This window comes from Dryobates pubescens, chromosome 20 (genome assembly GCF_014839835.1).
Source record: "Dryobates pubescens isolate bDryPub1 chromosome 20, bDryPub1.pri, whole genome shotgun sequence".
Lineage (NCBI taxonomy): Eukaryota > Metazoa > Chordata > Aves > Piciformes > Picidae > Dryobates > Dryobates pubescens.
The window spans coordinates 22,386,557-22,409,053 of record NC_071631.1 but is presented as its reverse complement, the minus strand read 5'-3'; the positions used below and the strand labels follow the sequence as shown (position 1 = coordinate 22,409,053).

The following is a 22,497-nucleotide window of genomic DNA, read 5'->3' as shown; positions in this document are numbered from 1 at the left end:
ACAGCCTGAGGGGTGCCAGCCCCTGCTCCCAGCTTGGGTTCCTCAGCAAACTGGCTGAGGGACTCTGTCCCTTCAACCAGGTCACTGATGAAGCTGTTGACCTAGAGGTGTACTCTTGGAGTCCACTTTCCCATGTGTACCTCTGTGTCCAGGTCCTGGCCTTGCCTCCTGCAGGGCATTTGCTTGTGTGGAGCCAGCAGGGTGCTGGCAGCCACTGGCTGAAGGTTCAGCAGGCCTGCAGTGCTGCAGCAGCTCAGACAGGGCTCAGCTCTGCACTCCTCCTCTCAGGGCCCTTGGAGGCATTCACTGCACAAACCTCAGAAGAGCTGCACAGCATCATGCAGGCATTGCTCACTGACTGAATCTGAGGTCAGCAGAGGGACACACAAAGGGCTCCAGCTCTGCTGACAGACTGAGAACTGCACTGAGCTGCTGGGTGGCCTCACCTGCAGCACTGCAGCCACTTCTGCAGCCCCTAACAGAAGAGAGGCCTGGAGCTGCTGGAGAGGCTCCAGAGGAGGCCACAGAGATGAGCAGAGGCTGCAGAGCCTCCCCTGTGGGGCCAGGCTGGGAGAGCTGGGGCTGTGCAGCCTGCAGAAGAGAAGGCTCCAGGGAGACCTCAGAGCAGCCTGCCAGGACCTGAAGGGCTCCAGGAGAGCTGGGGAGGGACTCTGGACAAGGGCTGGGAGTGCCAGGATGAGGAACAATGGCTTTGAGCTGGGAGAGGGGAGACTGAGAGTGGAGAGGAGGAAGAAATTGTTGGCAGTGAGGCTGGGGAGAGCCTGGCACAGGCTGCCCAGGGAGGCTGTGGCTGTGCCCTGCCTGGAGGTGTTCCAGGCCAGGCTGGATGAGGCCCTGAGCAAGCTGTGCTGGTGGGAGGGGTCCCTGCCCAGGGCAGGGGGCTGGGGCTGGCTGATCTCTGAGGTCCCTTCCAGCCCAACCCATGCTGTGACTCCAATAACCTTCCGGAGCAGCTTGCCCTGCCCCTGGCTCAGCTCCTCTCCAGCTGCCAGCAAACACAGCACCTGTGGCACTCCACACCAGCAGAGGCTGTGGAGCCTCCTGCTCTGGAGGCTTTCAAGGCCTGCCTGGATGTGTTGCTGTGTGGCCTGCCCTAGGTGGTCCTGCCCTGGCAGGGGGGTTGGGCTGGGTGACCTGCAGAGGTCCCTTCCAGCCCCTGCCATGCTGTGCTCCTGTGAGTGAGGCAGGCAGAGGTGCAGGTCACCTGCCCGGCCCTCCTGGCTGCTGCTGGGCTGCTGAGGCACTGTCAGCATGCTCTGCATGCCTGCTCCCCCAGCTGGGGAGGGCAGCAGTGCAGCTGGGGCTGCTTACCTGGAAGGTGAGCTGAGCAGTGTAGGTCAGCTTGTCACACTCAAAGAGCCCTCGGGTGGTGTACTGGAAGGCACTGAAGGTGATGCTGTCCAGCAGCCTCTCCAGGCGCCCCGAGAGGCTCTCGGCAGCGGCTGCCCTCCCTATGGCCTTCTGGAACACCATGCTGAAGGCCTGGGGGGGAGAAGGAGGACACTGGTGGGGAGGGGAAGGGCACTGGTGGGGAGGGGAAGGGCACTGGTGGTTTCCAGAGACTCTGTGCTCCTGGGGATCATCTGAAGTGTCCTGGGCTGAGCCCCAGCAGTGAGGGCAGCAGGGGCAGGGAAGGATTCTGCCCCTCTGCTGGGCTCTGCTCACAGCCCTGCAGTGCTGGGGCAGCTCTGGAGCCCTCAGCACAGACAGGGACCTGCTGCAGCAGGGCCAGAGGAGGCCACAGCAGTGCTGGCAGGGCTGGAAGCCCTCTGCTGGGAGCCAGGCTGAGAGAGTTGGCCTTGGGCAGCCTGCAGAGGAGAAGGCTCCAGGGAGAGCTTCTGGTGGCCTTGCAGAGCTTCAAGGGCTGAGCAGAGAGCTGGGCACAGACTCTGGAGCAGGGCCTGTGGTGCCAGCAGCAGGGGCAATGGTTTGGAACTCAGAGAGGGAGCTTGAGAGTGGAGAGAAGGAGAAATGTTTGGTGCTGAGGGTGGGGAGAGCCTGGCCCAGGCTGGCCAGAGAGCTGGGAGCTGCCCCATGGCTGGCAGCAGTGCAGGGCAGGTTGTGTGGGGCTGTGAGCAGCCTGCTCTGGCTGGGGCTGTCCCTGCTGGCTGTGGGGGGCTGGGCAGGATGCCCTTGGAGGGTCCCTTCCAGCCTGGCTCTAAGCTGTGTGTTTGGTGTGTGGCTTCAGCAGAGGCCTGGTGAGAGGGGCAGGTACATCACTGGCAGGGGACTCAGAAGGCAGTGAGGTCCCCCCAGGGGTGGGAGCCTGCACTGAAGCTGAGGCAGTTGCTCCTCCTCAAGACACTAAGGGCTCCTGGAACCACATCTCTGATTTAAATGAGAAGAGACAAAGACCCTACAGAGCCAGCTGAGGAAGGGCCAGTGGCCAATTGCCATCTGCAAGTGGAAAGGGCAGAGAAAGCTCAGCTCCTGATGAGCAGCTCAGAGGTTCCACACGCAGGGACCCAGCCCTGGGCACAGTCTGGGCCAGTCCAAGCTGCCAGCAGGAGCAGGAGGCAGGGGGGGAGGCAGCAGCATTTCTGGGGAGGGGCAATGAGGCCTCCACAAATGAAAGCAGCATTTGCTACCCTCTGCAGGATGAAACAGCCACAGAATGCATCCCCCTGCTCAGCATGGCTTTACAGTGTCTTCAGCCATGCTGCAGAGCAGCAGATGAACCTGCAGTGCTCCAGCTTCTAATGGGCTGTGAGGGGAGGAAGGGAACATCCTCTGCCTGGCCCTGGCTTGGGGACCTGGCAGCAGAGGTGAGCAGGTGAAAGCTTTGCAGCCCTCCACTCCCTGGGTATCCACACAGTGCTGGGGGCTGCAAAACCACAAGCACACAAAATGCAGGAGCTGGAAGGGGAAGCCTTGGGAAGTGCTGCCTCTGCTAGCCACAGCTTGCATTGGGCTGGAAGGGACCCTCAGGGGCATCCTGTCCTACCCCTGCAGGGAGAGCTCCAGCCAGAGCAGGCTGCCCAGGGACACAGCCAGGCTGAGCTTGGATGGCTCCAGGGCTGGGGCTCCATCACCTCCCTGGGCAGCCTGTGCCAGTGTCTCCCCAGCCTCCCTGTGCAGAACTTCCTCCTGAGCTCCAACCTAACTCTGCCCTGCTCCAGTCCCAAACCATTGCCCCTGGGCCTATCCCCACAGCCCTTCTGCACAGTCCCTGCCCAGCTGCCTGCAGCTCCCTGCAGGGATTGAACTGCAGCTCTGAGGTCTCCCTGGAGCTTCTCTTCTGCAGGCTGAGCAGCCCCAGCTGTCCCCACAGCAGAGGTTCTGCAGCCTCTGATCATCTCTGTGGCCTCCTCTGGAGCCTCTCCAGCAGCTCCAGGTCCTTCCTGTGCTGGAGGCTCCATACCTGGCCCCAGCCCTGCAGGTGAGGTCTCCCCAGAGCAGAGCAGAGGGGCAGGATCCTCTCTCTCCAGCTCTGGCCACACTGCTTTGGCTGCAGCCCAGGCTGCCCTTGGCCTCCTGTGCTGCCAGTGCCCATTGCTGGCTCCTGCCCAGCTCCTGCCCCCCAGCCCCCCCAAGGCCTTCCCTGCAGGGCTGCTCTCAGTCTCCTCACCCCCAGCCTGGGCTGGTGCCAAGGGCTGCCTCAGCCAGGTGCAGGCCCTTGCAGCTCCTGTGCAGCAGTGAGGGATGGATCCTGCCCAGGGCACACTGCACAGAAGATGTTCTGTCTCTTTTCCTGAGGTTGAGGCCCTGTCCCTAGAGATATTCATGGTCAGGTTTGACCTGGCTCTGGGCATCTTGATCCTCTTGGAGGTGTCCCTGCTGAGTGCAGGGCTGGACAGGATGAGCTTTGAGGCTCCCTTCCAGCCCAGTGTGACTGTGACCCATAGACACCAAAAGGGAAACTGTCTTTGTGCTGAGGCTCAGAATGCTGCATCCTCTCCTCTCTTCTTTCCAGGGCACTGGCCAAGGGTAGACACTGCTTAGAAGGAGCTCTAGCCCAAGATGCCTTCTCATGTGACCTCCAGCCCCCAGCCTGGAGCAGAGGAGGCTGAGGGAGACCTCATTGCTCTCTGCAGCTCCCTGAGAGGAGGCTGGAGCCAGGGGGGGGCTGGGCTCTGCTCCCTAGGCTCAGGTGAGAGAAGGAGAGGAACTGGACTGAAATTGTGCCAGGGGAGGCTGAGGTTGGAGAGGAGGAAACATTTCTTTGCTGCAAGGGATTGGCAGAGGCTGCCCAGGGAGGTGGTGGAGGCCCCATGGCTGGAGGTGCTCCAGCAAGCTGTGGCCATGGCTCCTGGGGCCATGGCTCCTGGGGCCATGCTGGGGTTGGGTTGCTGGTCTCAGATGACCTCAGAGGCCTTTTCCAACCCAAACCATTCTGGGATGGTGTGAAGGAACTTGCAGCCCTGGCCCTGCTCTCCTTCCCACACAAGCTGTGGGCCTCCCTCTGGGCTCTGCTGCCCCAGGGTGAGAGGACAGGTCAGACCTGACCACATGTGGCCAAATTCACACCTGGCAGATGTGGAGCTGAGCAGGGACCCAGGCCCATGGCCAGCACCCAACACAGCCCTAGGGACCTTTCCTTTGGGCATTCAGACCACTGCTCCCTGGCTCTTGGGAGGTGCTGCTGAACTGAGGGCAGCAATGTCTGTGCTCTGCTCAGTGTTTGAACCAAGCTGAGGTCAAAGCCCTGCCAGGCAGCACCAAACACAGCACAAGAGCAGAGGATGCCAAGAGGAGACAGAAACAGACCACAGGAAACATCACAAAGCAAAGCAGCTGAAGGCTTTAGGTTAGGTCACTGCTGTGCCTGGGAGCTCAACAGGCCCCAGAGGCTCTGAAGCTGAGGAAGAGGAGAAGCAGCAGCAGAGGCTCCCAGGCCACAGCACCTTCAGAGAGAACTGGTACATGGGGTGGATGGTGTGGAGGTCCTTCATGATGAAGTAGAGCAGAGAGGCCCTGGCAGCTGCAGGCCTGTAGTGCTCCCTGGCCTCGTTAATCTTGGCCTCTGTCACCTTGGACTCCTGCACCTGGGGGGCAAACACAGGACAGGATCCCTGTGAGCACAGCCCTGGGCATGCAGCCTGGCTACACACCAGCCATGAGGCCAAGCAGGGGCAGCCCCCAGGGACCAGCCCCTGCCTGGGAGCCACAGAGCCACTCAGCTGCTGAGGCTGGGAGAGCCCTCTGAGCTCATCCAGCCCAGCCCCCACCCAGAGCCCACCAAGCCACCCCTGCTGCTGAGCCACTGCCCTCAGCACCACAGCCCTCAGCACCACAGCCACACAGCTCTGAGACCCCTCCAGGGCTGGGGACTCCACCACCTCCCTGGGCAGCCTGGGCCAGTGCCTGAGAGCCCTTGCTGGGAAGGAATTGTTCCTAACATCCAACCTGAGCCTCCCCTGGGGCAACTTGAGGCTGAAGGTGTAGCCAGGCTTGAGATGCCTACTCCCACCCTCCTCCTCCTCTCACCTGAGACTGGGGAGCAGAGCCCAGCCCCTCCCTGGCTGCAGCCTCCTCTCAGGGAGCTGCAGAGAGCAATGAGGTCTCCCTCAGCCTCCTCTGCTCCAGGCTCAACACCCCCAGCTCCCTCAGCTGCTCCTCCCCAGCCCTCTTCTCCAGCCCCTTCCCCACCTTTCCTGCCCTTCTCTGGCCCTGCTCCAGCTCCTCAATGTCCTTCTTGGAGTGAGAGGCCCAGAACTGACCCCAGGATTTGAGGTGCAGCCTCCCCAGTGCCCAGCCCAGGGGCACCATCCCTGCACTACAGCCCCAGTGCTGCTCTGCAGGCAGCTCCTCCAGGGGCTGGGAGCTGCTCACCTCTAAGTGTTTGCTGCCTTTCCTCATCAGCATTCCCCCCCCAGACCTTGCTGGCCAGGGGTCTGCCTTTGGCAGCTCCAGCAGCACTGTGCCAGCCATGCTCATCCTTTCACTCCACTGCAGCAGCACACACTGAGACTCCTGAGCCTCTCAGGGGCTATCTGAGGCTCTGTCCTGTGACACAGGCAGTGCTGAGCCACCAGCTCAGCCAGCCCTGCAGTGGGGACTGGGCAGGGAAGGGCTCAGCACATGCAGAGAGATGCCTGAGGAGAAGCTCAGGAGGTGCAGTAAGGCCAAGGGCAAGGTCCTGCCCCTGGGTCAGGGCAGTGCTCAGCATCCATCCAGGCTGGGCCTGAGGAGACTGAGAGCAGCCCTGCAGGGAAGGCCTTGGGGGTGCTGGGGGGCAGGAGCTGGGCAGGAGCCAGCAATGGGCACTGGCAGCACAGGAGGCCAAGGGCAGCCTGGGCTGCAGCCAAAGCAGTGTGGCCAGAGCTGGAGAGAGAGGATCCTGCCCCTCTGCTCTGCTCTGGGCAGACCTCACCTGCAGGGCTGGGGCCAGGTATGGAGCCCCCAGCACAGGAAGGACCTGGAGCTGCTGGAGAGGCTCCAGAGGAGGCCACAGAGATGATCAGAGGCTGCAGAACCTCCCCTGTGGGGCCAGGCTGGGAGAGCTGGGGCTGTGCAGCCTGGAGAAGAGAAGGCTCCAGGGAGACCTCAGAGCAGCTGCCAGGAACTGAAGGGCTCCAGGAGAGCTGGGGAGGGACTCTGGCCAAGGGCTGGGAGTGCCAGGATGAGGAACAATGGCTTTGAGCTGGGAGAGGGGAGACTGAGAGTGGAGAGGAGGAAGAAATTGTTGGCAGTGAGGGTGGGGAGAGCCTGGCACAGGCTGCCCAGGGAGGCTGTGGCTGTGCCCTGCCTGGAGGTGTTCCAGGCCAGGCTGGATGAGGCCCTGAGCAAGCTGTGCTGGTGGGAGGGGTCCCTGCCCAGGGCAGGGGCTGGAGCTGGATGAGCTTTGAGCTCCCTTCCAACCCAACCCATTCTCCCCTTCTGGGACTGGCATTAAAGGGACCTTAGCCCAGCCCTGCTCTGCAAACCACACTCCTCAAGCCCCCTCAGCAGCAGAGGAAGCTCCATGTGCAGCTGCCTCACCTCTCCTCAGGGCAGGGCAGGGCAGGGCAGGGCAGGGCAGGGCAGGGCAGGGCAGGGCAGGGCAGGGGGCCATGCTGACCCAGCAGAGATAAAGGCAGGGCTGATTCATAGCCAGGGGGAGGCTGTGCAGCCCCCAGGCCCCTGCTGATGCTCTCCAGACTGCACACTCAGCAGACTGCAGTCCCTGCTCAGCACTCAGATCCATCTCCAGGGAGCAGTGTGCTGTGCTCAGGGCTGCAGGGGAGCAGCTTCAAGCTGCCTTGATGCACTGGGTACATTCAGTTGTCTTTACATCAGGCACTGACATTTTCTCTCAGCCTTAGGTCACTCAAGAGCCAGGAGCTGCTGAGTGCTGGGGGCCTGGAGCTGCACAGGGCACTCCCATGCACACCACCTCCTGCCCCCTGCTCAGCAGCAGGGGCAGAGCTGAGCTGAGTAAACCAGAAGTGTTCCACCCTCAATTCCCCCAGATCCCATCACACACATCTCCTCTGCAGGCCAGCACTGCCTCCCTACCTTCTCTTCAATCTCTGCAGCTGTCTGCTTGGTGGTCTCCAAGTTCTCCACCAGGGCAGTGTCCCCCAGGAAGTTGCCTGATGCTGATGACAGCCTGGACAGCAAGTTGTCCTCCAGGCTCTTCAGGGTGATCTTGAAGCTGTTCTGCTGCTTTGTGAGCTCTGACTGCAAGCAACAAACTCAACAAGGGTCAGCCACAAGAGCCCTGGCAAAGGAAGCATCAACCACCTGCAGCTCCTGGCTGGCACTGCCAGAGGCCCTGCTGCTTGCTCTGCTCTCAGACCCCTGCACATGGGCACAGCTTGGAGATGGCTGCACAGCCAACCAGCCCAGGGAAGGCCTCAACAGCACAGAGGCACCAGGAGCCCTGAGCCCAGGGAAGGACCTTGCTCCATCCTCTCCCAGCATGGAGGGGCTGCAAGGGACCTCTGGGGATCAGCCAGGTGGGGCTGGAAAGGCTCCACACCAGGAGGCTCCACAGCCTCTCTGGGCAGCCTGCTCCAGGCCTCCAGCACCCTCACAACAAACAACTTTCTCCTCCTGCTCAGATCCAACCTCCTGGCTGCCAGTCTGTGCCCACTGCCCCTTGTGCTGGCCCTGGGCACCACTCAGCAGAGCCTGGCCCCAGCCTCTTGCCCCCCACAGCTCCTTTAGCTCTTGCTGAGCATTGCTCAGCTGCCCTCTGGGGCTGCTCTTCTGCAGGCTCTCAGCCCCAGGGCTCTCAGCCTTTGCTGCTCCCAGAGCTGCTCCAGGCCCCTCAGCAGCTCTGCAGCCTGCCCTGGACTCTCTCCAGCAGTTCCCTGTCCCTCTGGAGCTGGGGAGCCAGAACTGGCCCCAGGGCTCCTGATGTGGCCTCACTGGGGCAGAGTAGAGAGGCAGGAGAACCTCCCTTGGCTGCTGGCCACACTCTTCATCGTGCCCCCAGGACCACATTTGCCCTCCTGGCCACCAGGGCACACTGCTGCCTCACCATGTCCTGCATCCCCACCTCAGAAGCAATCATTTGTGGTGCTCAGGGCAGCCTGAATGGTCCTTGCAGCTTCTTGTCCTGGGGGCAAGCTCTGCACATGCCTCTCCCCATCAGCAGCAGTGACCCAGCAGTGAGCACCACGGGGTGAAAATGCCAGCACCAAGCACTGCCAGCCCAGCCCCAGCCTGGCCTGGGCTGAGCCCCAGCAGTGAGGGCAGCAGGGGCAGGGAAGGATTCTGCCCCTCTGCTGGGCTCTGCTCACAGCCCTGCAGTGCTGGGGCAGCTCTGGAGCCCTCAGCACAGACAGGGACCTGCTGCAGCAGGGCCAGAGGAGGCCACAGCAGTGCTGGGAAGCTTTAGGGCAGAGTTAGGTTGGAGCTCAGGAGGAAGTTCTGCACAGGGAGGCTGGGGAGAGCCTGGCACAGGCTGCCCAGGGAGGTGGTGGAGGCCCCAGCCCTGCAGACATTCAAGATCAGGTTTGCTGTGTCCCTGGGCAGCCTGCTCTGGCTGGAGCTGTCCCTGCTGCCTGCAGGGGTAGGACAGGATGCCCCTGGAGGGTCTGTGCAGCCCAAAGCAGGCTGTGAGCTGTGAGAGCCTCACAGTGCAGCTCACTGCCTGGAATTGGACAGCTGAGACAGATCAGTGCTGGGACACAGCTCCCTCTGGAGCCTCCAACCTCTTGTGCCAGGAGAGGAGTACTAGAAAGGGCACAGCAGTGCCCTCCCTGCCCCAGGCACAGCAGTGCCCTCCCTGCCTCACCCACAGCAGTGCCCTCCCTGCCCCAGCCACAGCAGTGCCCTCCCTGCCCCAGCCACAGCAGTGCCCTCCCTGCCCCAGGCACAGCAGTGCCCTCCCTGCCCCAGGCACAGCAGTGCCCTCCCTGCCCCAGCCACAGCAGTGCCCTCCCTGCCCCAGCCACAGCAGTGCCCTCCCTGCCCCAGGCACAGCAGTGCCCTCCCTGCCTCACCCACAGCAGTGCCCTCCCTGCCTCACCCACAGCAGTGCCCTCCCTGCCCCAGCCACAGCAGTGCCCTCCCTGCCTCACCCACAGCAGTGCCCTCCCTGCCTCACCCACAGCAGTGCCCTCCCTGCCCCAGGCACAGCAGTGCCCTCCCTGCCCCAGCCACAGCAGTGCCCTCCCTGCCCCAGCCACAGCAGTGCCCTCCCTGCCCCAGCCACAGCAGTGCCCTCCCTGCCTCACCCACAGCAGTGCCCTCCCTGCCCCAGCCACAGCAGTGCCCTCCCTGCCCCAGCCACAGCAGTGCCCTCCCTGCCTCACCCACAGCAGTGCCCTCCCTGCCCCAGCCACAGCAGTGCCCTCCCTGCCTCACCCACAGCAGTGCCCTCCCTGCCCCAGCCACAGCAGTGCCCTCCCTGCCCCAGCCACAGCAGTGCCCTCCCTGCCCCAGCCACAGCAGTGCCCTCCCTGCCTCACCCACAGCAGTGCCCTCCCTGCCCCAGCCACAGCAGTGCCCTCCCTGCCCCAGCCACAGCAGTGCCCTCCCTGCCTCACCCACAGCAGTGCCCTCCCTGCCCCAGGCACAGCAGTGCCCTCCCTGCCCCAGCCACAGCAGTGCCCTCCCTGCCCCAGCCACAGCAGTGCCCTCCCTGCCCCAGGCACAGCAGTGCCCTCCCTGCCCCAGGCACAGCAGTGCCCTCCCTGCCTCACCCACAGCAGTGCCCTCCCTGCCCCAGCCACAGCAGTGCCCTCCCTGCCCCAGGCACAGCAGTGCCCTCCCTGCCTCACCCACAGCAGTGCCCTCCCTGCCCCAGCCACAGCAGTGCCCTCCCTGCCTCACCCACAGCAGTGCCCTCCCTGCCTCACCCACAGCAGTGCCCTTCCCCTCTTGCCCTTCCTCTCCTGCCCTTCCTCCTGCTTTGATCCTGCCCTTTGGCACCATGAAGCAGAGGGCAGAGCAAAGCCATTGCTGTATTCTCTGCCCAGTGCTGCAGAGTTCCTCTGTGCCAGGGGAGCCTCAGTGGTGCCCAGCACAGCCCCTGGGCAGGGAGCTCCTCTCAGCCAGCAGGGCAGGACCCTTCCCCATGCTGTATCCCCCTGCAGCTTGGGAGGCCAAAGCCACAGCTTCACAGGGTGGGTTGGGCTGGAAGGGAGCTCAAAGCTCAGCCAGCTCCTGCCCCTGCCCTGGGCAGAGACCCCTCCCACCAGCACAGCTTGCTCAGGGCCTCATCCAGCCTGGCCTGGAACACCTCCAGGCAGGGCACAGCCACAGCCTCCCTGGGCAGCCTGTGCCAGAGCCTCACCAGCCTGGTACTGAACAACTTCTTCTTCAGCTCCACTCTAACCCTGCTCTGCCTCAGCTCCAAACCATTTCCCCTTGGCCTGTCTCAGCCCCCCTCAGGATCAGTCCCCCTGCAGCCTTCCTGCAGGATCCCTTCAGGCCCTGGCAGCAGCTCTGAGGTGCCCCTGGAGCCTTCTCCTCTGCAGGCTGCACAGCCCCAGCTCCCTCAGCCTGTGCTCCCAGCAGAGCTGCTCCAGCCCTGGCAGCATCCCTGGGGCCTCCTCTGCACTCTCTCCAGCAGCTCCAAAACATTCCTTAGGGTTGTGCTGAGCACCAAGCAGTGAGCCTGAGGCAAGTGCCACTGAGACACTCCAGTCAGGGAGCCACAGAATGGTTTGGGTTGGAAAAGGCCTCTGAGATCTTCTGAGACCAGCAGCCCAGCCCCAGCATGGCCACCAAACCCTGGCCCCAGGAGCCATGGCCACAGCTTGCTGAACACCCCCAGCCTGGGGACTCCACCACCTCCCTGGGCAGCCCCTGGCAGTGCCTGCAGTGAGGCAGCCAGAGCTGGAGCTGCTTGGCCCCCAGGCAGTGGCATCAGCAGATGGAGCACAGCTGCCCCTCAGAGGGAAGCTGCAAGTGAGGATAAGGGAAGGGCAGAGGGTTTGTCCTGAGCCCAGAGGGAAGCTCTCAGCACTTGGCTCTGCTTGCCTTGGCCTGACCTGGTTTCAGCTGCTGGTAGCTGTGACTGGCTCCCTGCCAGGGCTCTGCTGCCCTGACCTGCTTCAGCCTGCCCTGAATGCCAGGCCAGGGCAGAACCCACACGTGGCAGAGTGCTGCTGTGGCCTGAGGTTCTGAGCACCCCCTGCAAGAGGAGCACAAGCCTGTGGGTCAGACAGGGTGGCTCCAAAGGGAAGAAGGAGCAGGGACTGGGAAAGGGCTGTGGAAGGAAGCTGTGCTGAGAGAGCATTTGACCAAGCCTTGCACTGGGCTAGTGAGAGCTGCTGGGTGAGCTGTGAGGAGGTCATCACCACCAGTCCTGGGCTCCATCTCTGCCCACAGCAAGCTGCTGACCTCAGCACCACAGGAGTCACCTCCCCCTGCCCACAGGCCCTTCCCCTGCCCTTCTGTTCCAGGCTGCAAAGGGGGCACTGAAACACAGCCAGGCACTGCCTCTCCTTTGGGACACCCAAAGGTTCACATCTGTGCCTCCAAGGAGCTCTCCCCAGCTCTCAGACACAGCCTGAGTGGCTTCTTTTCCACACCAGTAAATGGAGGAGAGGTAAAAGCAGGCTCTGAGTCCCTGGCCAGAGGCTTCTGCAGAGGTCAGTGCAGCCCCAGGCACTGCCCCCTCCCCATGGCTAAGGAGCCAAAGCTTGGCTTTTCTCCCAGGAGGGAGAAGACTTTTGGGCCCAAGTGGTTCCCCATTCAGGGAACATCTTCAACACCAGGCTGCTGTTCTCCTGCCTGATGCCTGCTGGGGCAGCAGGGCTGCAGCAGGAGGGAAATGGATGAGATGGAAGGCAGGAAGAGAGGGCTCTGTGACATGTGGCTGTGATGAGGAAGAGCTGAAACATTCTCAGAGGGAAAGAAAATCACATCCCAGAGCAACCTGCAGCTGCTCAGTGCCTTCTGAAGGGCATCCCAGCTCCTCAGCCTCCCCAGTGCTGCAGCAGGGGCCTCAAAAGATGCCATCTCTGCTTCCCATCATTTCCACTCCTCCTAGCAGCTCTTGCCCAGCACAGGAGGGGAGTGCTGCACATTTCCTGGCTGCACACAGCCTGGGGTTTGTCTTCCTGTGCCAGTGACCACTGCCAGCAGTGCTGCTGAGGCTGAGGGACAGACCTTGGCACAGCAGCACTTAATGACCTCCCTGTGCTGACTGTGGGCAAGCCCCAACCAGCCTCAGCACAAAACACCAAAGCAAAATGGCTCTTAGCAGTGTCTGCAGCCCAGTGCTGAGCTCACAGTGCCCTCTGGGCCCCAGCACAGAGCTCCTGCACCCAGGTCCTGCCCCTGGGCCAGGGCAATCCCCAGTACAGCTCCAGGCTGGGGCTGAGGAGACTGAGAGCAGCCCTGCAGGGAAGGCCTTGGGGGGGCTGGGGGGCAGGAGCTGGGCAGGAGCCAGCAATGGGCACTGGCAGCACAGGAGGCCAAGGGCAGCCTGGGCTGCAGCCAAAGCAGTGTGGCCAGAGCTGGAGAGAGAGGATCCTGCCCCTCTGCTCTGCTCTGGGCAGACCTCACCTGCAGGGCTGGGGCCAGGTATGGAGCCCCCAGCACAGGAAGGACCTGGAGCTGCTGGAGAGGCTCCAGAGGAGCAGGCTGCCTCAGAGGCTGTGGAGCCTCCTCCTCTGGAGACTCTCCAGACCCATCTGGGTGTGTTCCTGTGTGACCTGCCCTGGGGGGCAGTGGACTGGGTGATCTCCAGAGGTCCCTTCCAACCCCTACCATGCTGTGACTCTGTGATTCTCTGTCCCTGTTCCCTGCAGGGACATTGGGCTGGATGACATTCAGAGGCCCCTTCCAAGCCAAACCACCCCATGCTCCTCTGATCATGCCCCAGGGTGGCTACCAGGAAGCTGGAGACTCTTCCCTGGGAGTCCTGTGGCACAGCCAGGGGGGCTGGGGACAAGCAGCCTCTGGGGAGACTCCAGCTGGCCACAGGAACATTTTTGACCATGAGAACATTCAGCCATTGGAATCTTCTCCCCAGGCCAGTGGTGGAGCCCCCAGCACTGGTCACTGGTAGTGTCCAGCTGGACAGGGAGCAGGGCAGTTTGCCTTGCCTAGACTTGTCTAGTCTGGTCAGCTTTAGCCAGCAGAGGTCTGAGCAGGTGATCCTTGAGGTCCCCTCCACCCTGGGAAGCTGCAGTGCTGTGATCCCTGCCTCTGGGCACAGGAGACACCATTAGACTCACAGAGCTGTCAGGGCTGGAAGGGAGCTCAAGGCTCAGCCAGCCCCAACCCCCTGCCATGGGCAGGGACACCTCACACCACAGCAGGTTGCTCACAGCCACCTCCAGCCTGGCTGCAAACACCTCCAGGCAGGAGGCTTCCACCACCTCCCTGGGCAGCCTGTGCCAGGCTCTCACCACCCTCCTGGGCAACAACTTCTTCCTCACAGCCAATCTCAATCTCCCCACTTCTAGTTTTGCTCCATCCCCCCCAGTCCTATCCCTCCCTGACACCCTCCAAAGTCCCTCCCCAGCTTCTTGCAGCCCCCTGCAGATCCTGGAAGGCCACAATGAGGTCTCCTGGGAGCCTTCTCCTCTCCAGCCTGCACAACCCCAACTCCCTCAGGCTGTGCTCACAGCAGAGCAGCTCCAGCCCTCTGCTCCTCCTCCTGGCCCTGCTCTGGACACCTTCCAGCCCCTCCAGATCCTTCCTGGCACAGAGGCTCCAGGGCTGGCCCCAGAGCTGCAGCTGTGGTCTCAGCAGAGTGGAGCAGAGGGGCAGAATCCCCTCCCTGGCCCTGCTGGCCACACTTCTCTTGCTGCAGCCCAGGCTCTGCTTGGCTCTCTGGGCTGCAAGTGCTCCCTGCTGGCTCCTGCTGAGCTTCTCCTCCCCCAGCACCCCCAAGGCCTTTTCTCCAGGGCTGCTCTGCAGCCAGTCCCTGCCCAGCCTGGATCAGTGCCTGGGACTGCCCTGCCCCGGGGATGGCACTGCCACGATGCTGCTGACCGATGGCCCTCAGAGCCTGGCTGTGGCTGCTGCTGCTATCCCTCCCGGCCCCCGGCAGGGGCTGCCTGCTGCTGACCTTCAGCTGCTCCAGGTCAGGTCTCTCCATGCTGACGACGGCGGCCAGCAGCTGCTCCTCCAGCCCCTCCCTGCTGACGCTGAAGTCGATCAGGGTGCACTGGGCCTGCAGCTCGGGGGGGAAGTGGGGGTTGGGCAGCTTGGTGTGCAGGATCAGGCGGAAGGAGGGGTTGAAGTCACACTCCCTGTCCCCAAGCCTGAGGCACCTGCAGGAGGGCAGAGCAGAGTGAGCAGGGCTCCCTTGACCTCCTCTAAAGCCAAGGGACATGGGGCTGAGGTCAGCAGCACCAAACACTTCCTGGGGCCCTGCCCTTGGGGCACAGCCACCCCATGGATGGTCCAGGCTGGGGGCAGAGGGCCTGGAAAGTGCCCAGCAGAGAAGGCCCTGGGGGTGCTGGGGGACAGCAGCTGGAGAGGAGCCAGCAGTGCCCAGGTGGGCAAGAAGGGCAGCAGCAGCCTGGCCTGGAGCAGCAATGCTGTGGGCAGCAGGAGCAGGGCAGGGATGGTGCCCCTGGGCTGGGCACTGGGGAGGCCTCACCTCAAATCCTGGGGTCAGTTTTGGGCCTCTCACTGTAAGAAGGACATTGAGGGCTGGAGCAGCACCAGAGAAGGGCAACAGAGCTGGGGAAGGGTCTGGAGAGCAGGGCTGGGGAGGAGCAGCTGAGGGAGCTGGGGGTGTTGAGCCTGGAGCAGAGGAGGCTGAGGGAGACCTCATTGCTCTCTGCAGCTCCCTGAGAGGAGGCTGCAGCCAGCTGGGGCTTGGGCTCTGCTCCCTAGGCTCAGGTGAGAGAAGGAGAGGAAATGTTCTGTAATTGTGCCAGAGGAGGCTTAGGTTGGAGAGGAAGAAGAAGTTCTTTGCTGCCAGAGTGGTCAGGGCCTGGCAGAGGCTGCCCAGGGAGGTGGTGGAGTCCCCATGCCTGGAGGTGTTCAGCAAGCTGTGGCCATGGCTCCTGGGGCCAGGGTTTGGTGGCCATGGTGGGGCATGGTGGGACCCTCAGAGAAGTCAAGGAAGAGGAAGGGCAGAGTTTAAGAGGCTTTTTGTTGCTCCCTGCACAAAGGCAGGAGCAGGAGCCCAGCAGGAGGCAGGGCAGCAGGCCCAGAGCTCAGCCTGTGCTGGGCTCTTGGGAGCCTGCCCAGCCCTTGGGCTGCTGGAGGCACTGAGCCACTCTGCAGAGCCAGAGGGACAACAGCCAAAGAGGCCCTGGCCAGGTGCAGTGCTGAGCACCAGGGTGCTGGCATGACCTTGGCTGCAGAGCAGGTGCCCCCCAAAGCTGCTCCACCGCTGCCCTCCTTAGCAGCAGAGGGAAGATGACCTAAGGAAAGGCTCAGGGCTGCAGGCAAGGACAGGGAGCCAGCAGACAGAGCAGTTCATGTAACTCAGCAGGGGGCACAATGAGACCTCAAACCTCAATCCCAGCACATGCTCTCATCCCCTCCCCCTTCTCCTGGGCTCAGCTTCACCCCTGGTTTCTCCTCCTCCTCCTCCCCAGGAGTGGCACAGGGCACAGGAACAGGGGCTGTGGTCAGCTCCCCACACATCATCTCTGCTGCTCCTGCCTCCTCAGGAGGAGGAATCCTCACACCCTGCTCCAGCATGAGGTCCCTTCCACAGGAGACAGCCCTCCAGGGGCTTCTCCATCGTGAGTTGTTCCCACAGGCTGCAGCTCTTCATGAACTGCTCAGTGTGGATCCTTCCAGAGGGTGCAATCCCTCAGGAGCAGCCTGCTCCAGCATGGGCCCCAGGAAGGTCTCAGGTTCTGCCAGCAGCCTGCTCCAGCATGGGCCCCAGGAAGGTCTCAGGTCCTGCCAGCAGCCTGCTCCAGCATGGGCCCCAGGAAGGTCTCAGGCCCTGCCAGCAGCCTGCTCCAGCATGGGCCCCAGGAGGGTCTCAGGTCCTGCCAGCAGCCTGCTCCAGCATGGGCCCCAGGAAGGTCTCAGGTCCTGCCAGCAGCCTGCTCCAGCATGGGCCCCAGGAAGGTCTCAGGTCCTGCCAGCAGCCTGCTCCAGCATGGGCCCCAGGAAGGTCTCAGGTCCTGCCAGCAGCCTGCTCCAGCATGGGCCCCAGGAAGGTCTCAGGTCCTGCCAGCAGCCTGCTCCAGCATGGGCCCCAGGAGGGTCTCAGGTCCTGCCAGCAGCCTGCTGCAGCAATGGGGCCCCAGGAAGGTCTCAGGTCCTGCCAGCAGCCTGCTCCAGCAATGGGGCCCCAGGAAGGTCTCAGGTCCTGCCAGCAGCCTGCTCCAGCATGTGCTTCCTGTGGGCTCTCAGCCCCCTCCTGCAGTGGGGACCTCCCTGGGCTGCAGGTGGCTATCTGAGGTCCTGCAGTGGGGACCTCTCTCTTGGGCTTGCAGATCTCCCTCACCATGCTCCTCAGCCCAGGCTGCAGGGGGGGTCTGCCCTAGCACCTGGAGCTCCTCTTCCCCTTCCCTCCTCAGTGACCTTGGTGTCTGCAGAGCTGTTTCTCTCACAGGCCCTCACTCCTCTCTTCCAGCTGACTTCCCTCCTGAACTTATCCCAGAGGTGCTGCCAGCACCCCTGATGGCCCTGGCCAGCAGCAGGTGCCCCTTGGGGCCAGCTGGCACTGGCTGCATGGGACAGAGGAGAAGCTTCTAGCAGCTTCTCACAGAAGCCTGCAGCTGCCACAGGAACAGCACCCAGGGAGGTTTGGTTTGCTGCTGCTCTCTGGGCAGGCACTGCAAATGTGCTCATTTTGCACCCAAAGGAGGAGGAGGTGAGCTCCCTCCTGCCCCTGCTGCTGGCCTCCCCTGGGCTGGAGGGTGACCAGCAGCTGTCATGAAGCACTTGACCTCCTTAAGGAGCACAGATCCCCCTCACACTCCCACCTGCAGCTGCACTCCTGGGCATGTGCAGCACTTGCTGCCATCCAGGGCTCCTTTGCCTTCCCACAGCAAGAGCTATTTTGGTCACAATTCAGTGTCAGGGCAGCCAGTGAGCACCACCAAGGGCACTGCAGAGGAGGAATTCCAGGGCTCTCTCCCCCATGAGCTTTGAGTGGCACTGCCCAGCCAAAGGAAGCAGCTGGCTTTATTTCAAAGCCATGCAGACTGCACTTCCTCTGCTGGTTTGCAGTGCTCAGCTGGGGAGGGCAGGGTGGCAGTGGTGCTGAGGCTGGGAGTGGGCAGCAGAAAGCCCAGGGGCACACACAACAGTCACACAGGCACTGGACCTCCCCCAGCCTCACCTTCCTTTCTTGATGGTTTCTCTCCCCAGCAAGGGTCCCAGCACAGGGTCCACAGACTCCTCCAGGTTCTCAAGCAGAACCACATCCCCTGCAGCCAGGGCTGCTTCCAGCCTCTCCAGATACCTGTGGGAGACAGCACTGCTGTAAGCTGGAGCTGATGCTTGGCAGCAAGATTCATAGAATGCTTTGGGTTGGAAAAGTCCTCCAAGAGCATTGAATCAACACCAGCAGCAGCCCAGCCCCACCATGGCCCCCAAACCCTGGCCCCAGGAGCCATGGCCACAGCTTGCTGCAACACCTCCAGGCATGGGGACTCCACCACCTCCCTGGGCAGCCTCTGCCAGGCCCTGACCACTCTGGCAGCAATGAATCATAGAATGGTGCAGGCCAGAAGGGACCTCCAAAGGCCACCCAGTGTGACCTCCCCACAGGCAGCAGGGACATCCCCAACTAGCCCAGGCCTGCCCAGCCTCACCCTGAACATCTCCAGGGCTGGGGCCCCAGCCACCTCCCTGAGCAACCTGCTCAGTGTTCTACCACCCTCATAGTGAGGAACTTCTGCCTGATACCCAATCTCAGTCTGCTCTGCTCTGGTTTGAAGCCATTGCCCCTGGTCCTGCCCCTGCAGGCCTTTGGGAACAGTCTCTCTGCAGCCTTCTTGTAGCCCCCTTCAGGTCCTGGCAGGCTGCTCTTAGGTCTCCCTGGAGCCTCCTCCTCTCCAGGCTGAACACCCCCAGCTCCCTCAGCCTGTCCTCACAGCAGAGCTGCTCCAACCCCCTGAGCATTCTCCTGGCCCTCCTCTGGAGCCTCTCCACCAGCTCCAGGTCCTTCCTGTGCTGAGGGCTCCAGCCCTGCACACAGCCCTGCAGCTGAGGTCTCCCCAGAGCAGAGCAAAGTGCCAGAATCTCCTCTCTGGCTCTCTGGCAATGCTGCTTTGGATGCAGCCCAGGCTGCCCTTGGCCTGCTGCAGTCTCACCCTGCCTGCTCCTGCCCAGCTTCTCCCCCACCAGCACCCCCAAGTGCTTCTCCTCAGGGCTGCTTTCTGTCCCCTCCTCCCCAGCCTGTGCTGACAGTGAGGACTGTTCAGCCCAGGTGCAGGACCTGCACTTGCTCTTGCTGAGCCTCAGGAGGCTCCCCTGGGCAGCACCTCTGCAGGTCCAGCTCCCTCTGGATAACTTCCCATCCCTCTGCTGTATTGACACCACCACACAGCTTTGGGTTTTTCCCTCCTCTCCAACCTCAGCCTCCCCCTGGCATAGTTTCAGGACATTGCCTCTCCTTCTCTCACCTGAGCCTAGGGAGCAGAGCCCAGCCCCCACCTGACTGCAGCCTCCTCTCAGGAGCTGCAGAGAGCAATGAGGTCTCCCTCAGCCTCCTCTGCTCCAGGCTGCACACCCCCAGCTCCCTCAGCTGCTCCTCCCCAGCCCTCTATCTCCAGACCCTTCCCCAGCTTGGTTGCCCTTCTCTAGACCAGCTCCAGCCCTCAATGCCCTTCCTGGAGGGAGAGGCCCAAAGCTGAGCCCAGGATTCAGGCTGTGGCCGCCGCAGTGCCCAGCCCAGGGCACCATCGCCGCTGCTGCTTACCCCTCCTGCCCCATGCGGATCAGCCGCAGCTCCTCCCCGTGCCTGGCTTTGATCCAGCTGCTGCCCTGCAGCTGGGGGTCGACCAGCAGGGGCCAGCGCTGGCAGCTGAGCAGGATGGAGGCGTTCTGGGCCGAGGTGAGGTCCGCGGGCAGCCCCTGGTTCTGCCAGGCTGCCACCTCCGCCGCGTCGGCCAGCAGCGCCAGGGGCTCCGGCCCGGCGCTCGTGGGGATGGGCACCTGCGGGGCAAGCAGAGGCTCTGCCGACTGAGCGGCCAGGGAGCACTGAGGAGACCCCAGGCCAGAGCTGAGCCAGGACAGCACTGCAGCAGGGCAGCTAAGGAAGAGCTGCTGGGGATGGGCTGGGTGGGAAGGGACATCCAGAGCTCCTCCAGTCCAACCCAGCAGCCAGCAGGGACAGCCCCAGCCAGAGCAGGCTGCTCACAGCCCCACACAACCTGCCCTGCACTGCTGCCAGCCATGGGGCAGCTCCCAGCTCTCTGGCCAGCCTGGGCCAGGCTCTCCCCACCCTCAGCACCAAACATTTCTCCTTCTCTCCACTCTCAAGCTCCCTCTCTGAGTTCCAAACCATTGCCCCTGCTGCTGTCTCCTGACTGCATCAGCTCTGCTGTGAGCACAGGCTGAGGGAGCTGGGGGTGTTCAGCCTGAAGAAGGCTCCAGGAGGACCTGGAGCAGCTTTCCAGTACCTGCAGGAAAGCTGCAGAGACTTTTCCTGAGGGTGTCTGGAGACAGGCCAAGGGGGGATGGTTTGAAGCTGAGGCAGAGCAGTCTTGCAGGAGAGCAGCACTTGTGTTTGCTGCTGGAGAGGAGGACCTGCTACCACTTACAGAAACACTCAAGGAGTTGGTAGCATGACAGTCTCCATCTGCTCCAAACATCCAGACACAGCTAGAGCCAGCTGAGAGGCACAGCCAGCACGGACAGAGCCTGCAGCAGGCATCAGGAACCATCTGGAGTTCTTCCAAGCCTGCTGCAGAGCCAGCAGTGAGCTCTGCCTGCTCCCAGCATTGCACTCTCCACACTGCTCAGCCTGGAGAAGGCTCCAGGCAGACCTCAGAGCAGCCTGCCAGGACCTGAAGGGCTCCAGGAGAGCTGGGGAGGGACTCTGGATATGGGAGTGCCAGGGTGAGAGGGAATGGATGGAAGCTTGAGGAGGGGAGACTGAGAGTGGAGAGGAGGAAGAAATTGTTGGCAGTGAGGGTGGGGAGAGCCTGGCACAGGCTGCCCAGGGAGGCTGTGGCTGTGCCCTGCCTGGAGGTGTTCCAGGCCAGGCTGGATGAGGCCCTGAGCAGTCTGTGCTGGTGGGAGGGGTCCCTGCCCAGGGCAGGGGCTGGAGCTGGATGGTGTTGAAGGTCCCTTCCAAGCCAAACCACTCCCTGAAGCTATCTCCCCGTGTCAGCCCCAAGGCCTGGTGCAAACAGCACAGCAAGGGCTCCACGTTTGGGTCCCTGCCTCTGTGCATGGAGGACTCAGGGCACAATGCACGGAGCAAGGCCACCACAACCCCTTCCCCTGAGAGGAATCAGCCGGCTGCAGCTCTGCCCTGCCCCTCACTCCAGCTGGGAGGGGACACTGGTGCCAGTCCCCCGGGGGCTGCCCTGTCTGAGGCATCCCCTGTGGGCAGCAGGAGGGCTGGTGCAGGAGGTGCAGCAGGAAAGGGGCTCAGAGCAAGCAGGGCTTACCTGCAGCTGCTGCAAGTAGGGCTTCCAGCTGCCCTCCAGCAGGTCCTGCCGATACTTCCTGCTGAAGTAGCCCAGGTAGGACACAAAGGCTGACACCAGCAGCAGGTCTCCACACAAGCTGCTCTGCTGCTGCTGCAAGTCCTTCACAGCCTCAGCCCACCTCACCTTCTCCGAGGCAAGGCCCCCGACCTACAGCCGCCCAAGACACACAGGGTCAGGCCAGGGGTGCTGCAGCAGCTCCTCCAGGCAGGGCACAGGCAGGGCACAGGCAGGGCCCAGGCAGGGCCCAGGCAGGGCCCAGGTGGTGCCCAGGTAGGGCCCAGGCGGGGCACAGGCAGGGCACAGGCAGGGCCCAGGTGGTGCCCAGGCGGTGCCCAGGCAGGGCACAGGCAGGGCACAGGCAGGGCCCAGGCGGTGCCCAGGCAGGGCACAGGCGGGGCACAGGCAGGGCCCAGGTGGTGCCCAGGTGGTGCCCAGGCAGGGCACAGGCAGGGCCCAGGCAGGGCCCAGGCGGGGCCCAGGTGGTGCCCAGGCAGGGCACAGGCGGGGCACAGGCAGGGCCCAGGTGGTGCCCAGGCGGGGCACAGGCAGGGCACAGGCAGGGCACAGGCAGGGCACAGGCAGGGCACAGGTGGTGCCCAGGCAGGGCACAGGCAGGGCCCAGGCGGGGCACAGGCAGGGCCCAGGTGGTGCCCAGGCGGGGCACAGGCAGGGCACAGGCAGGGCACAGGCAGGGCACAGGCAGGGCACAGGTGGTGCCCAGGCGGGGCACAGGCAGGGCACAGGCAGGGCACAGGTGGTGCCCAGGCGGGGCACAGGCAGGGCCCAGGTGGTGCCCAGGCGGGGCACAGGCAGGGCACAGGCAGGGCCCAGGTGGTGCCCAGGCGGGGCACAGGTGGGGCACAGGCGGGGCACAGGCGGGGCACAGGCAGGGCACAGGTGGTGCCCAGGCGGGGCACAGGCAGGGCACAGGCAGGGCACAGGCAGGGCACAGGTGGTGCCCAGGTGGGGTGCAGGCAAGGCCCAGGCAGGGCACAGGCAGGGCCCAGGTGGTGCCCAGGTGGTGCCCAGGCAGGGCACAGGCAGGGCACAGGTGGTGCCCAGGCAGGGCACAGGCAGGGCACAGACAGGGCACAGGTGGTGCCCAGGCAGGGCACAGGCAGGGCTGGCTCAAGCCAAAGCACAGCCCAGCAGCAAGCAGCTGCCCTGCAGGATTTGGGGGCACACTGCACGGGGCCAGGCCACTTGCACACTCACCCTCCTGCAGGGAAGATGCTCTACAAACATCCCTGCCATGGGGAGGAGCCCTCTGCTCCCAGGCCTCTGTCACCAGGGCCCAGCAGCACTTTCTGCTTTCCTTCTTCAGCTCTCCCCTCCCAGGAGCCAAGGGATCACCCAGCCCCAGCCCCCTGCAGCCAGCAGGGACAGCCCCAGCCAGAGCAGGCTGCTCACAGCCCCACACAACCTGCCCTGCACTGCTGCCAGCCATGGGGCAGCTCCCAGCTCTCTGGCCAGCCTGGGCCAGGCTCTCCCCACCCTCAGCACCAAACATTTCTCCTTCTCTCCACTCTCAAGCTCCCTCTCTGAGTTC

General features: G+C 63.4%; 1 protein-coding gene across 1 annotated transcript in view; it reads right to left on the bottom strand.

Annotated features, from left to right (window-relative positions):
* Positions 1-22,497, bottom strand: part of DNAH9 (dynein axonemal heavy chain 9) — a 192,807-nt gene that overhangs the window by 64,085 nt on the left and 106,225 nt on the right. Inside the window, exons 49-55 of the mRNA XM_054170731.1 lie at positions 20,907-21,095; positions 19,208-19,443; positions 17,624-17,746; positions 14,426-14,630; positions 7,459-7,623; positions 4,866-5,006; positions 1,333-1,503 (exon numbers count right to left, since the gene is read on the bottom strand). Coding sequence (XP_054026706.1) covers positions 1,333-1,503; positions 4,866-5,006; positions 7,459-7,623; positions 14,426-14,630; positions 17,624-17,746; positions 19,208-19,443; positions 20,907-21,095 — 1,230 coding nt within the window. The remainder of the gene's footprint in view (positions 1-1,332; positions 1,504-4,865; positions 5,007-7,458; positions 7,624-14,425; positions 14,631-17,623; positions 17,747-19,207; positions 19,444-20,906; positions 21,096-22,497) is intronic.